Genomic DNA, 17,047 nt, shown 5'->3' with positions numbered 1-17,047 from the left:
ATCCAAATATTACAATGATTTCTGAAGAATCATGTGAAACTGAAAACTGCAGTAATGATTAAAAAAGTAAAGATTTAAAAAACATTACAAATCTTACTGTTCAAAAACTTTCGACTGGTAGTGTAAATATTTCTTCTATTCAAAGTGACAAAGTGCTTACTCAAGAGCAGCGAGAGATTTTCTCTCTTTTGTTGTTAGATTAACATGAATGACAGACAGCAGGAATACCAGACTGCTGTCACTTTAAGAGCTAGCAATAAAGCAGCAAAATAACTCTCGCGCTCTATGAGCACCATCTTCACATGTGCGTGCCTTTCTGACAGCTCTCAGAAACAGTCTCTCAGACAGCGCGCACACACCGTATAGCGAAATAATAATCTTTCAGTGTTGATATTATTCATATTAACTGCCTAAAATCACTTGTTTTTAAACTGCAATGCTTAAAAATATGCAAACGATACTTCCCTTCCGGAGGCAACTCTACGCTGCGTCCTGGTTCAGGACACTATGGGAACTGCCTTCAGCATGACCGGTTCTGAAACAAGCTATAGAACAACGACAGTGAACTTGACACTGTCCGGCGCTAGCCTATGACATCATCAACAGGCGCCTGAGAGCACAACACCATCTTTTTGTCTTCAGAGTCCTCTGTTCTAAACGAGTGAGTACAGCGATGCCTAGAGAGAAACTGTTTAGGAAGTGTGCGGAATCCGTGTCAGAGAAATCTGACACTTGATGATGCACACGACCTCTGTTTGGTGTGTTTAGGTGTAAGAGCATGCGCGCTCTGCTCTAGAAAGAGCGGAGCGCGTTCATTGTGAGAGTTTCACTTTGAAGAAACTCTGTTCTCGTTTGTCTCTTTTCTCGAGGGAATTGGGACATCCATCCGCCCCATGCGGCTCGGGTCCCGCGGCGGCTGAGGCTGCCCGGCGGCTGAGATCGCGGGGATCACAGGTGGAGCTGGCTGACGAGCTTGAGAGAGGGTTTAATCTCTCGCGCACGTCAGCCGGAGACGAGAACGCGCTGCTAGCGGAAGATGTGCTTTCTCTCACGTCTTCCGGTCCTGCAGCGAGTGCTCTTTTGGCTTCAAGCCAGGGCGAGCAGGAGGTTGAAATGGAACAAGATGAGCTCTTTGAGCCCATGCAGCCTCCCTGCCCCGCATATGAAGAGTTGATGTCTGTTATGGACCGCGCGGCTACCCCTTCTGTGGAAGCCCGCCGGGGAAAAGGCTGCCCTAGGCAGACTAGACGAGCGGCTTCTTCCCGGCCATAACAAGCCAACTCCTGTGAGCCTCCCATTCCTTCCTGATCTGCATAAGAGATCGAGAGGGAATGGGACAGGCCATATTCAGCCCGCATTCACAGGCATCAGCATGTGAATCATGCTGATGTCGAGGGAATGCATGGGCGCGGATATGTGTCGACGCCTCTCACTGAGCAGACGTTTGCGAACGATCTCTCAGAGCGAGGGACATCAACCCTGAAGGCTCCGACCCTGCCATCTCGGTTGAAAGGCAGGGCATATGCGGCAGTGGGTCAGGCTGGTGCTCCTCTGCACACGGTGGTAGTGTTGCAGACGTACCAGGCTGACCTACTGAAAGATCCGGACCGAGGTCTGGGGCTTTGCATCCCTCGCCGGTCCACGCCCCCACCTGAACACCGGGGAAAACCAGGCTTCGCGTCGTGCCTAACAACGCCCTTCAGCCGTGATTTATTCATGATACAGCACGGCCTCAAGTACCTTATTGCTTTTATAAAACGGTTACCACACAATAAAAATATTAAAATCAAAAATATATATTAATTTATATATATTAAGTTGTACATTTTCATAAAGTAAAATCATTAACTGCCTTCCGCTGTAAAAAGTAGTCCCTAACTGCTGCAACACTGTTTACGTTGCTAAGGGTGGTTGCTAAGGGGGTTCAATGATACACAAAACCGTTGAGTGAAGCGGTCATAGCAGTGCCGTATCATGAATACGACACAGCTGCTGACCAATCAGAATTGAGGAATGGAACTAACCGTTTTATAATGGGCGATACGAATGTCTATCAAATGCGCCTGTGCGTAGCTCATAGCCAATCGTTTCAATTATACCGGATGACGTATGTAGAGCGAATGCCAAAAGTTGCTCTTTATTCAAAATAAACTTGCGTTCTAAACAACTTAGAACACTATACACCGTGTCTACACCGGACGTGACAGTTGCGGCGCCGCAACAGCTAAAGTATAATAGCTCAAAATCGTTCTAAGGCCCAGCATATTAGCGTTAGCCGCTTATGCTAACGATTAACTACATTACAATCCGATATTCAAATTAAAACATGCAATAATGTTCTTAACAGAAGCTCTAAATATGAAATTAAATTGAAACATACCTTACTTGAACTCTTTCATTTGAATAAAATCCCGCTGCGCAAGGCAGTATGGGGACACCCAGGCTATATACATACGAGAATATGTAAAAAAAAAAAAAAAAAAGCCCCGCTTTGAAGTAGAAATCTTATATATTTAGCTGATAGGCCCCTTTCTGGGCCTCGCTAAATTATTTTCTGGTATTGTGACTAAAACCCAATCTGCCAGAACTGAGTGTAGCAGGCCTAGAAGGCCTCCTCTCTGTGAAATCCTCTATATGAGAGACATATAAAGATAAATACTTCTTAGCGCTGAATGTAGCCAGGTCATTCTTAGACCTCCATTCATGAGAGCTTTTTTACTGGGTCGAGTGTTGCTAGGCTCCCTCTATGTGAGGGATTTCTGTTAAGCCTCCACTTCCCAGAAATGCAGGCCGAAAAACACAAGGTTAAGGCAGCTTGTGAACCATTTTCGTGGACCTGTCACTACAAGCGTTGAGTGTAGTTAGGCCTCCCTTCCATGAGAGGGCGTGTATTCCAAGGCCTCCACTCGATAGAGCTTCCTCAGTTGAGCGTCGTCAGGCTTGTTACGTTCGAGAGAGCTTGTAACCATTGAAGCCTCCGTCACTGAAAGCTCCGCTTCCGGGTTCTGCTATCGCCCGGGAATAATACAGGTGTCTTTCTCGCGAAATGCTTAGAGCACCTTCTCAAAACCACGTTAGTGGTGTCTGCTCACACAACGGTTTTGAGCATTGCCTGAAATCCACGCGAGTGGTAAGTGCACTACTAGGCACTTTACTAAAATCCATATTTATGGTAAGGATTCCTCCCGTAAAGGCAGGATCCTTCTTCAAATCCCTCACGGGTTGGACCCACAGGATAATCCTCTAAAGTTTTCCAACTCCTTTGATAAGCACAGTGTAATAGGTCTCCCCTCTGTCACAGTCAACAGTACTGAGACCTTCACTCTCACAGTTATAGCAGCTAGCAGGCCCATGAGTGCCTCGCTGACTATTTTTTGGGGGAGTGCAGTCTTCCACTCACCAAAAACTAGTGTTGTAGGCTTCTCTCCTTAGAGATGTAGTCTCGGAGCCTCCACTACACAGAGCTAGATGATAAATGAGAATTTTTCATTATTGGCTCTACTGTGAGTATCTGCCTTTTTTCTTGAGCGTCGAGTGTAGTCAGGCCTCCCCTCGCCTAGAGCGTTTTACCTGAGGTCTCCACTCTGAAGAGTTTCCCTAGGGAGAGCGTCGTAGGCCTCCTCTCGCTTAGAGAGTCTTTCTGCTGAAGCCTCCCCTCTCCAGAAGCTCCGCTTTCAGGCTCTGCTATCGCCTAGAGACTGCAAATCTGGTGATCCTCGCTATGCTCAGGGCACCTATTCAAAACCACATTTGTGGTGTTTGCTCACGCAAGTCTTTAAGCACTCTCTAAAATCCACGTGAGTGGTAAGTGCACTACTTAGGCACTTCACTAAAATCCATACTTATGGTAAGGTTCCTCCCGTAAAGGCAGGTTCCTTTCTGAAATCCTATACGGTATGGAACACGCAGGGCATTCCTCCGTGTCCATCTTCTGAGTTGGTTTTTCTCAAAAACCTTTTAGTTTTCCAACTCCAATCCAGATAGCACTGCTAGCAGGATTGAGTGTCGGCGCCTCTTCAGGCCTCCACTCTCCAGAAGAGCTCCAAAAACGAAGGTAATTCTGTCGCACAGGCTAGTCAGCCTCGCGGATGACCTTCAGGATTAGAGTGTAGTAAGGTCATGAGACCTCCACTCTCAGAGTTCTTCTCTGCTAAGCACGGAGGTGTGTTAGGCTCCCTCCTTAAAGGCCTCCACTCTCCAGACTCCACTCAGGTAGTACTGTCGCTTAGGCTGTTCAGCTTCGATGAACACCTGCAGTGTTGAAGTGCAGTAGGTCATGGGACCTCCACTCTTAGAGTCTTTCTGCTGCTGATTACCATCAGCTATTAGAGTCTCCCTTCATGAGATGTTGTCAGGCTTCTTCTCAGAAGCCTCCACTCTCCAGACTCACTCAGAGTCCTTCGTTGCCTCCAGAGATTCACTAGAAATAGGCAGTCCGACTGCACAGGCTATTCAGCCTCGCGGACCACCTCTAGTATTGGGTTTAGATAGGTCACAGACCTCCATCCTTAGAGTCGTCCTCTGCTGGGTGCAGAGTGGTACCAGGCTTCTTTCTTACCAAAGCCGCCACTTTGCAGAAACTCCACTCAGGTAGTTCTGCTGCACAGGCTATTCAGTCTCGCTGACTACCCTCAGTGTTGAAGTGAAGTGGGTCACGAGACCCCCACTTTTAGAGTTTTCCTTTGCAAGACACAGAGTGCTTTTCTGGCTTCCTTTGAAGCAGTCACTCCTCTGAACTCCCTGTAGGTAGTTCTGCTGCACAGGTTACTCAGCCTCACTGACTACCCCCAGGTTTTGAGTGTAGAGGTGCCACGGCACCCCCATTCTTAGAGTTGCACTCTGGAAGGCACAGAGTGTGGCCAGGCTTCCTTTCGGCGAAGCCTCCACTCCTCAGAAAATCTCCACTTAGACAGGCCTGTTGCACAGGCTATTCAGCCTCACAGACCATCGTCAGTGTCAAGTGTAGTTAGGTCATGAGACCTCCACTCTGTAGATTCCCTCTGAGCAGAAGCTCCACTCGGGTAGTGCTGGTTGCACAGGCTATTCAGCCTCACTGAATACCCCCAGTGTCGAGTATAGCCACCTATACCTGTTAGCACTGAATGTTGTCAGGTCCCTAGAGCAGACATTCGCTCTGCTGAGACCTCCATTCCCTAAACTCCGCCCCTTATGGTCAGGGCGTTTATGAGCTCCTTCACTTAGAGAGCTAAGTGTAGTAGGCTTCCTCTAGGCCTCCACGCTTGAGAGTTGCGTGCACAGGTAGCCGAGCTAGCCGTGGCAGGTCACTGGGCCCCAGCGACTCTCGCTGAAGCAGGGGTGATTTTCCTTCTTGACTCCTCATTCAGTCAGTTTGATCACTTATCCCTCGGCATGGCGGGGTTGGTATAAGCGTTCCCATAGTGTCCTGAACCAGGACGCAACGTAGAGTTCCCTCCGGAAGGGAACGTCTCAGGTTACGTAGGTAACTCTAGTTCCCTGAGGACAGGGAACGAGACGCTGCGTCTCAGGGCCATGCCTCGGGCCCTGCACAGACCTCCGTCAGACAAAAAGATGGTGTTGTGCTCTCAGGCACCTGCTTTTATACTAGCAGGCGCATGTTGATGATGTCATAGGCTGGCGCCGGACAGTGTCAAGTTCACTGTCGTTGTTCTATAGCTTGTTTCAGAACCGGTCATGCTGAAGGCAGTTCCCGTAGTGTCCTGAACCAGGACGCAGCGTCTCGTTCCCTGTCTTCAGGGAACTAGGGTTACCTACGTAACCTGAGACGATTTTCATGATCAAGTAGCACAGCAATGTCACGTGAGCATATAACTGTGATAGAAACGATTTTTTACCATTTTTACTATTTAATCATGTCCACCAGTATATCGCCCACCCCTTTTAAAAACAAAGTAATTTTCCATGTGACCAGCTTAAACCTGTTGCAAAATCTGCATGGGAAAATCTTTCACCCTTATGTGAATTTCCAAATGACTGGATTTTGCGCTCAAAAATGTATAGAAAAATGGCAGATATGACCACACTATTAGAATAACTTTTGAAAAAAAAAAAAAAACTTACCTGCTACTTGTCTCCTCTGCTGTTATCTCCTCTGAGGATTCCTCTGGACTTTCTTCAGAGTCGCTGTATAGCTCAGCCAGCATGTGCTTGTGTGTGCAGTCAGCTTTGACTGTTGTTTCACAGAATACTGGTCTCAAACTTGTCCCCTTTTGGGATGCTCTCCCTCTATAGTCCTCTAAAACATCTGCAAAGAGAAATCAGCATAAATAGCCTTAGGCCAATACTCATTCTATATATGGAATCATGTATCAGAAGCATAATTTATGCTCTATTGCCCAACCAAGGTGAATTACATTACATACCTGCATGGTCTCGTGACAAAATAAGAGTATTTATTCCAGGGTAGTGCACTGTTTCGTGCATATCTTTGGGGCCAATATCAGGCAAAGATGTGTCCAACAGAGCCACCACAGACCGCAGAACATCCTCATTCTTTATCTGAAAGATCAAGACAATCTACATATTTATACATGCTTACACATATCATCAAAGCACAAAAAATCTGAACATCTGCCTCAGGTTATGCAGAAAAAAAACAGCGGACACTCAAGAACACTCATAGATCTGGTGCAAACCAGTGCAGGAGGATGACTGTCTGCATCGTGACGCCCACTCCCCCACAGCAATGTTTGCAAAGCTCTAGCTGGGAAAAAAATCCATTCAATTAAGACAGGGAGTTCCTGGACAACACGATGGGAGGCTGAAACGTGACCTATATTCCCGATCGTGCTGGCTCTATAATTTCATATTTTCTGGAGTAAGAGCAATAAAAGCTTGGATAGTATTTCAAAAACAAGGAGAGAGTTAATATGCAGAAAGGAAGTGGAATACAGCACTCAATAATCAATAAACATCAATGGAGGGAAAGCAAGCAAGATAATAAAAGAGGCTAAGTGGGATTGAAATGAATTAGCGTGTGGGTGGGTGTAAGTGTATAGGCGTGCATGAAGCAATTTGGCATATTTATACTATTCAAAAAGTCGGCTGCCTACAGAGGAAGCATTTTAAGGCACAATTCTGACGCAAAGACTTTTCCAAAAGGTACACAACTTAATTATGTTGCCTACTATGATACCTTTTTGGGCCTGATTCTATTGTGTATATCCTTGGAGGAGATGGCAGTCCCAGAATGTAGTGCAACAATTTTTGTGAAAAATAAATCCAATGACAGATTATGAGTGATTATCTCTAACCATTCTAATGAAAATACATATTAATAAAATTGCATTTCATTATTTTTTTTTAAATATTATATTTTAAAATTTTATTTCATTAACTGAAAACTGACAATTAACAGTCCTTTAGAAGGCAGCTGAGCTGCATATATAGGCATTCTATAGGCTTTATATAATACAGTTGAGGTCAAAAGTTTACATACACCTTGCAGAATCTGCATTTTACCATAATAAGAGGAATCATACAAAATGCATGTTATTTTTTATTTAGTACTGACCTGAATACAATATTTTGCATAAAATATGTTTACATACATCACTTTATAAAAATTACCTGGTTCAAAAGTTTACATACACTTGATTCTTAATACTGTGTATTAGATCCACAGCTAAGTTTTTTTTTTGTTTAGTGATAGTTGTTTATGAGTCCCTTGTTCATCCAGAACAGTTAAACTGCCCACTGTTCTTCAGAAAGATCCTTCAGATTCCACAAATTCTCTGGATTTTTAGCATTTTTGTGTATTTGAACCCTTTCCAACAATGACTGTATGATTTTGAGATCCATTTTTTCACACTGTGGACAACTGAGGGTCTCATATGCAACTATTACAGAAGGTTCAAATGCTCACTGATGCTTCAGAAGGAAAATAATGCACTAAGAGCTGGGGGGTGAAAACTTTTGAACAAAATGTGATGTGTACATTTTTCTTATTTTGCCTAAATATCATATTTTTTTCATTTAGTACAGCCTTTCGGAAGCTACAAAATATTATATTTACATTTTTCCCAGAAGACAAAATAAGTAAAATTTACCCTGATCTTTAAATTCTCACCATTACCAATAATGACTCTTAATGCGCAATTTTTCCTTCTGTAGCATCAGTGAGCATTTGAACCTTCTGTAATAGTTGCATATGAGTCCCTCAGTTGTCCTCAGTGTGAATAGATGGATCTCAAAATCATACAATCATTGATGGAAAGGGGTCAAATACACAAAAATGCTGAAAACCAAAGAATTTGTGGAATCTGAAGGATTTTTCGGAAGAACAGCAGGCAGTTTAACTTTTCAGGACAAACAAGAAACTCAGCAACTATCACTAAACAAAAAACACAGCTGTTGATCATTCAGGAAACAACACAGTATTAAGAACCAAGTGTATTCAACTATTCATTTCTCGTGTGGACTATATGTAAACGTCTTTTATGTGAAATATCTTATTCAGATCGGTACTAAATAAAAAAAAACATGCATTTTGTATGATCACTCTTATTTTGGTAAAATAATTAACCATCTGAAGATTCTGCAAGGTGCAGGTAAACTTTTGACCTCAATTGTATATTCTATATACGCTACTAGGCTTCAGAAAAAAGATTTAGGCTTCATAAAGAAAATCTGCTGGTGTATATTTTGCAATGAAAATGTGGTATCTTTTCAATGTTTTTTGAATATGATCCAAACCTGCACAGAGATATATCTGGCCTTTCCAAATCCAAAATAGCACTCAAGACCCCGCCAACATAATAGAAAACACCTAATGCCTTGTGATATTTGCATTGTCTGGTGGGATGCTTGTAATCCTTAGAACAATACTTCTCATCTCAGCCCACAGGCTCCAGAAGATTAATCAACTACACTTGGGTTTTTAACTACCCAACCAGTTATATCACAGGACATATATTAGTTATCTGGTAAGAATAATGAATCTAAAATAAGAAAGAAAGGTATGTCAACCATAGGCAGAATTGCAGGAGCATCTCTGGTTTTGAAGAGTTGGCGGAAGTTGACTATGATGGGCTGAGCACTCAAACCACCCCTGAAGTGCACACTATGGAGACGGACCATGCATCCCTCCATTGCTCACCACGGACCAGCTAAAAAGACAGGACACACCTTTATGAACATTCATTAAATGAAATAGTATGACACTTGGCCCTGCTATTCATAGAGGAGACTGATGGGGCTTGTTGTCACAAATATATTCTCAGGGCAGTATTTTCATAAAAGCAAGTCGTTTGTACAGCAATTTTGTAGATTTTACAAACATAACAGTACATTTGTTCAAACAAAAAATGTTTAAAATGTTAATATGTTCCTTTTTCCATTTGTGCTTTTCCAAAAATTGTTTTGTTCATAATTTACTTTTGCTCTTGAACAACGTTAAAGGGCTTATAAAACATTTTAATGCAGTTATTTTGTGAAAGATTACTGTCACAAACGTGTGTTAAGTAAATTGCATTTTCTCATGCATAATAACAAACTGCTTTTAGTCAGAGTTTGAGTTTTGCACAGTAGTTGATGTTCAAAATTAAAAGAACCGTTGTTCCAATAAACCTGTATGGAGTGTGACAACTAACCCGGTCTCCCGTGCATTTCTTTTATTCTTCCGTTTAAAACATAACTGTGTTAAGTATCTATTATCAAATATATATATATATCTGTAAACATAATAATAAACTAAATACCTCTAATGCCTGCTACAGAAACGTTGACAGTTTGGCCACCTTCGCAAACTTGGCTTCGTTGTGCTGCTTGGATAGAGAGTGTATCTATGGCAACGGTGGAGCTGGAAATCGATCGCAGTGTCTCCTGGGATTTGGAGTCCTTGATAATGAACATGCGATAAGAACCGTATGAAGGTATGTTTCTGTGGTTTCTTTTTAAATTAAAATTCTGCCATAATTTACACACCATCAAACAATAGTATGGCTTTTTTTCGTTACAGCATGGATTGCACAGTTAATGTACTAACGCTACTGAATACATTGTTCTGCTAATTTATGCTGTCTAAACCATGGAAAAAACGTATGGAAGCTGCTAAATCATATAAAGAAAGACTTAGTAGGCAGGAAAGGGTGCAATATTTTGACAAGTTAATAGGCGGTAAAGATACGCAAGAGCATTACTAATTAAGATATTATCCTAATATTTCACCTACCTGACTGGAAATGATAAGAAGTAACATGTATGTTGTCAAGATTCTTGCCCTGGAAATCCTAGTTCAGTTTGGCCAGCCACAAACAGGCGTCTTTTGCACTCTTCACCTTAATTTGTTATAATTTTTGGCAGTCTACCCTGCTGAAAAAAACAGCATATGCTGGTTAGGTATGTTTTTATGCTGGGATGCTGGTTTTAGCTGGTTTATGCTGGTCCTTTCTTGGTTAATGCTGGTCCTTTGCTAGTTTATGCTGGTCATGTTGCTGGTCAACGGCCAGCATAAACCAGCAAAGGACCAGCATAAACCAGCTAAAACCAGTATCCCAGCACCAAAACATACCTAACCAGCATATGCTGTTTTTTTCAGCAGAGTATAGTACTCCAATTGTATTTCCCAATCCGACCAAGGAGTACAGCCCAACATTCATTGCCGCCAATATGGCCGATTGATGACATGCCGTGAAAACACTCAATAGGACAGCCTCAGTCACGAATGAGAAAGCAATCATGAAATAAACACATGCCACATAAACGGAGGAATCACCAAACTCAAACGGCAATTGCCATATGAGGAGACCGTTCAACATTAGCAGGAATTTGTAAATATTATGGGTCTGCCTTCCGGTCTCATCTATTATTAGCTGTACAAAACAGCTTTTTTTGTTGCTCCATATTACAAGTTGGTGTTTCTTACCATATTATTTTAATGTTTTATCTCAATTATAAACACACATATCAGTTTTGTTTACTGCACGTTGTTATTCTTATTTCTCTATAGACATTTTTCCTGAACATGGAAGTCACGCCTGACTCTTAATCGGAAGGATGCTTTGCAATGTCGCAATGGCCGTCATTTGTCAGTGCCTCACTCCTCAAAGTTTAGTTGTAGTTGAGTGTGTAGATGATACAAAGATGCTGTTTGAATGGGTTCCCGTGGAGACCGGAACAGAAGTTGGAATTATAATAAAGGAAGTGAACACTGTTATACTGCATAGCACAAGGCATGAGTAGACACATTGCCTGTGTAAGGTCCGTTTACATCAAGGACAACAACTATATTAGCGTCCACACCAACACAAGATAGCTTATGAATGTTTGATGCAGTTATGTTGACTGCTGTTGGGTGGATTCTGATTGGCTGCCAATTTTTTTTATTGTTCATCATTCTCAAATAATTTGTACGGTATTTATAGTTATCATTTTAATTAGTCTATTGTCAACCTGGATAACAAGTAAGATCATGCGATGATCACCGTTACACTACACTATTATCATACTGTGTGAGTAATAGGCTCATTGTGAATTCAAAATGATGAGCAGGTTGAGAGGAGGCAGTTCAAATATCGGTCACAGGGGGGTCATTCTACTTCCAGTTTCTCAACACTGACTGGACTCTAGTTTGTGCTGTACAGCTGTGTTCTGGACTTCCCCCAAAATGAAAATTACCCCTATGATTCACTCACCCTCAAGCCATCCTGTATACAACTTTCTTCTTTCAGACGTATACAGTCAGAGTTACATTTAAAAAAGTCCAGGCTCTTCCAAGCTTTATAATGGCAGTGAATGGGTGTTGAGATTTTGAAGTGCAATAATGTGCATCCATCCATCATAACAATTGCTCCACACAGCTCCGGTGGGTTAATAAAGGCCTTCAGAAGTGAATAGATGCGTTCATCTAATTTGAGACCGCTGTTTTGTTTTTGCGCTTTACTCTGCGCTCATCACTTTCGTATTCGCAGGGGTTAAATTAGGATTTGTTATGTGGAGGGGCTCTGTGGTTTCAGGCTTCTGATGGATTCATATGTGTATGCAAAGCCTACAAAATCATATATTAATTGACAAACTGTAAAATATAAAAATAGAATGTAAAAAATACAGTGTAAAGGTTGAAAGAGCCCTCTATTATGAACACTAAAATGCTGATCAAAATCATTCTACACCACGTTCCAAATTATTATGCAAATGATATCTTTCCCTGGTTTTCATAATTAGTCAATGCAAATGACAGTCAGTATAATTTTTAAGTCATCAACCATTAGGGTATAATTCGAATTTTATTGAACAAACCTCCTAATGATAACAGTATTTATTTCAAAAATAAAAAACTGAAAATGCACTGTTCCACATTATTATGCACAACAGAGTTAAAACATTGTATAGGTTGTAAAGAACTGAAAATGGGCATTTGCTGAATTTGCAGCATTAGGTGGTCATATTTACTGAAATCTAAATCTATTTCAATCAAAAACATCCTAACTGGGCAAGTTACATCTTACCATAGGACCCCTTCTTTGATATCGCTATCACAATTCTTGCATCCATTGAATTTGTGAGTTTTTGGAGAGTTTCTGATTGAATTTGTTTGCAGGATGCCAGAATAGCCTCCCAGAGCTGCTGTTTTGATGTGAACTGCCTCCCACCCTCATAGATCTTTTGCTTGAGGATGCTCCAAATGTTCTCAATCTGGTTGAGGTCAGGGGAGGATGGTGACCACACCATGAGTTTCTCATCTTTTATGCAGATAGCAGCCAATGACACAGAGGTATTATTTGCAGCATGAGATGGTGCATTGTCATGCATGAAGATGATTTTGCTACGGAAGGCACAGTTCTTCTTTTTGTACCATGAAAGAAAGTGGCAAGTCAAAAACTCGACATACTTTGCCGAGGTCATTTTAATACCTTTAGGGATCCTAAACGGGCCAACCAGCTCTCTCCCTATGATTCTGGCCAAAAACGCCACCTCCTTGTTGTGGTTGCAGCCTTGTTGGGACATGTTCCATCCACTACTCCATCTATCTGGACCATCCAAAGATGCACAACACTCATCAGTAAACAAGACTGTTTGAAAATGAGTCTTCATGTATGTCTGGGCCCACTGCAACCGTTTCTGCTTGTGAGCATTAGTTAGGAGTGGCCAAATAGTAGGTTTATGCACAACTGAAAGCCTCTGGAGGATCCTACACCTTGATGTTCGCGGGACTCAAGAGGCACCAGCAGCTTCAAAAACCTGTTTGCTACTTTGTAATGGCATTTTAGTAGCTGCTCTCTTAATCTGATGAATTTGTCTGGCAGAAACCTTCCTCATTCTGCCTTTACCTGCACGAACCTGTCTGTGCTCTGAATCAGCCTCAAATCTCTTCACAGTACAATGATCACGCTTACGTTTTCGTGAAATATCTAATGTTTTCATACCTTGTCCAAAGCATTGCACTATTTGACGCTTTTCGGCAGCAGAGAGACCTTTTTCTTTCCCATAATTGCTTGAAACCTGTGGCCTGCTTAATAATGTGGAACATCCTTAAGTACTTTTCCTTTAATTGGGCTCATTTGGCAAACTATTTATCACAGGTGTCTGAGATTCATTTCAGTGATCCAAAGAGCCATGAGACACAATACCATCCATGAGTTTAATTGAAAAACAAAAAACTGTGTGTTTATGACACTTACATACAATTTGCATAATAATTTGGAACGCGGTGTAGATGCAGGCAGTGGTCAAATCTACATTTGTTTAAAATCAAAAAATCAAATCACCATTGCTTGAATTAGTAAGAATGAGTAAAGTGTTTAGGGCTGGTAGCCTAATGTTGAAAAATGTATGAGGAAAGTTTTAAGTAAAATCTAAGTAAATTTAACCCCTGCGCATTTGTTACTGTGTTCGTCTATGTCATCTGCTGGAACGCCACTCTCTTATGAACATGCATATGGCAGTTAGCATAAGCTATGGGTATTTTTCTTACACAAACGCATTTATTCACTTCAAAAAGCCTTTATTATCCCCCTGAATCTGTGTGGAGTACTTTTTATGATGGATGGAAGCACTTTATTTTGCTTCAAAATCTTGACCATCCTTCACAGCCATTATAAAGCTTGGAAGTGCCTGGACTTTTTTTAATGTAACTCTGATTGCATATGTCTGAAAGAAGGAAGTCATTTACACCTAGGATGGCTTGAGGGTAAGTAAATCATTTTTTCATTTTTGTGTGAACTATCCCTTTAAGAAGCAAAAAGCAGTCACCAAAAACAACACCAGAATCTAAATGCATATGTCAAATACAAATATTTGTGTCAAATTTCAACACCAGGCTAGAGGGAATACAGAAGAATAAGCAAGGAAACCAAATTTCTGAAATCATTTGTTGATGATGAACTTCGAAATGATATAATCATCTAAATGATTTAATTTGTGATAAAATTGACTATTACTAAAGACATTTTGGATAACAGTAACACTGAGGTAACAAAATGAGAGTTCAACACGTGATATAAGTGTTCTCACATGGTGAGCTCACAGCATTAGTGCACTGTGACCTCATATTGTGATCATAGTTTGAGCACACAGTGACGTTACATGTTCAACTCACTTTGACCTCACATCATGAGTATCTCATGGTGAGATCACTGTGAATTCAAATTGTCCTGTAAACAGGCATTAGGTGGTATACAGGAATATTTACTAAGGACCATAACTACAAACTTTTTATTAATTGCAACACACAAGGAACAAAAACTGCAGCGAACACTCATAATAAACATGATGCTTTTGTCAGTTAGTGTGGATGCTATAATCTTTGTGTGAACAGGCCTTAAAAGTGGTATTTTTAGTAAAACCTAAATGCACAGTTGAGGTCAACACACATACACCTTGTAGAATCTGCAAAATGTTAATTATTTTAACAAAATAAGAGGGATCATACAAAATAAGAATATTGAATAAGATATTTCACATAAAAGATGTTTACAAAAGTAAGTAATAGTTAATAAAAAAAATTACCCTGTTTAAAAGTTTACATATGCTTAATTCTTAATACTGTGTTGTTACCTGAATGATTCATATACAGTAGCTCTGTTAAACCGCTTGCTGTTCTTCACAAAAATCCTTCATGTCCCACAAATTCTTTGGTTTTTCAGCATTTTTGTGTATTTGAACCCTTTCCAACAATGACTGTATGATTTTTAAAATCCCTCTTTTCACACTGAGGACAACTGAGGGACTCATGTGCAACTAGTACAGAAGGTTCAAACACTCACTGATGCTCCAGAAGGAAACACAATGCATTAAGCCGGGGGTGAAAACTTTTGAACCAAATGAAGATGTGTAAATTTTTCTTATTTTGCCTTAATATATTTTTTTTTAATTTATTTAGTACTGCCCTCCAAAAGCTACATAGGATACTTACATGTTTCCCAGAAGACAATATAAGTTCAATTTCCCCGATCTTTGAAGATCATGTTAAATTTAAATTATGTTGTCTTCTGGGAAAGTATCTGCTGTATATATGTGTATATATATATATATATATATATATATATATATATATATATATATATATATATATATATATTTAGGCAAGTAAGAAAAATTTACACATCCTCATTCTGTTCAAGAGTTTTCACCCCTGTCTCTCAATGCATCGTTTTTCCTTCTAGAGCATCTGTGAGTGTTTGAACCTTCTGTAACAGTTGAATATGAGTCCCTCAATTATCATCTGTGTGAAAAGATGGCTTTTAAATCATAGAGTCACTGTTGGAAAGGGTTCAAATACACAAAAATATTGAATAACCAAAGAATTTGTGGAACCTGAAGGATTTTTCTGAAGAACAGCGGGCAGTTTAAGTGTTCAGGACAAAAAAACAAAAAAATAAAACAGCTCTGAATCATTCAGGTAACAACACAGGTGTCACGTATCTGGTCTATCTCATCATGAACTCTTGCACACACATTCTGGACTTCAATCCCCATAAGCCACTGCACCAATCACTGCACACAGCTGCTCCTCGTTTCCCACTGAACTGATTGCTGCATACACCTGTTTATCATTTACCCACATGCATTTAAGCCACTCACACACACAGCCACCTTGCGAAGTCTTATTGTTTCCCTATGGTCGTAATTCTGAGCGTTTCTTTCTGTGTTGGATTATCTGTGTATGACTCTGGACTGTGTACCCCGTTGACGATTCCTGCTTCCTGCCATTGCGACCATTGCCTGTCTATTGAACTGTTTCCCGGATTACCTACGTTGTTCCTGTTTTCTGGTGATTATTCTGGCCTGTTGACGATTCTAAATAAACGCTGCAAATGGATCCGCACGTCTCTGACTCTCTCTGTGACAGAAGACTTCGCCACTACAAGGATCCAGCAGCGAGTATGGTGTCATCTGGTTCCAGCACGAACACCACTGTACAGATCATGCGTCTCAAGCAGGATGAGCGGACTATTGAGGAGTATGCTATGGACTTCATCGAATTAGCTAATCAGTCGACTATGGAGGAGCAGTGCCTGATGATTTTCTTTCGGGGAGGACTCTTAGAGCCATTGGCTTCCCTCATGCCAATGTGTGAACCTGGCTGGACTCTGCAATATTATATAGATCTTGCTCTTTTGTTGTGTGGCTCTCCTTTTACTGTGGGAATTGTGGAAGAGAACCATCTTCCCACAGTAAGTTCCAGCTCAGAGCCACAGCATAAGATGGCCGCCCCTCCCGAGCCTGTTCAAAAGATGGCCACTAGCCCAGAATCACAACACCCACATTTCACCACGGCTTGGCAAAGATTCACGTCCAGCCTAGAGGACCCACCACTACTGTCAGCACGAACAGTCGGTCTCTTACGGTCAGCACCTGCCAAAGCAGCGACCTCATATCCTGAGTCAAGCCAAAACACGACCGCACAGTCTGAGAGCCCTCCAGTGACTGCGCCGCCAGAGCGCCCTCCAGTGACCGCTCGCTCAGAGCCTGCTCTTCCAGAGTCTCCGCTGGAGACGCCCAGTCCTCCTGAATCTCCGCTGGGGTCGTCCAGTTCTCCAGAGCCCGCTCCTCAAGAGCGTCGTCCAGAGCCCGCTTCACAAGAGCGTCGTCCAGAGACTCCGCTGGT

At 41.5% G+C, this 17,047-nt stretch overlaps 1 protein-coding gene across 1 annotated transcript in view; it reads right to left on the bottom strand.

Annotated features, from left to right (window-relative positions):
- Positions 1-17,047, bottom strand: part of LOC141301358 (sphingomyelin phosphodiesterase 3-like) — a 60,165-nt gene that overhangs the window by 2,451 nt on the left and 40,667 nt on the right. The window contains exons 3-4 of the mRNA XM_073831600.1: positions 6,363-6,498; positions 6,061-6,244 (exon numbers count right to left, since the gene is read on the bottom strand). Coding sequence (XP_073687701.1) covers positions 6,061-6,244; positions 6,363-6,498 — 320 coding nt within the window. The remainder of the gene's footprint in view (positions 1-6,060; positions 6,245-6,362; positions 6,499-17,047) is intronic.

Source organism: Garra rufa, chromosome 25, assembly GCF_049309525.1.
Source record: "Garra rufa chromosome 25, GarRuf1.0, whole genome shotgun sequence".
Classification (NCBI taxonomy): domain Eukaryota; kingdom Metazoa; phylum Chordata; class Actinopteri; order Cypriniformes; family Cyprinidae; genus Garra; species Garra rufa.
Note: the sequence above shows the minus strand (reverse complement) of the source record. Positions and strands in the feature narration are given on the sequence as shown.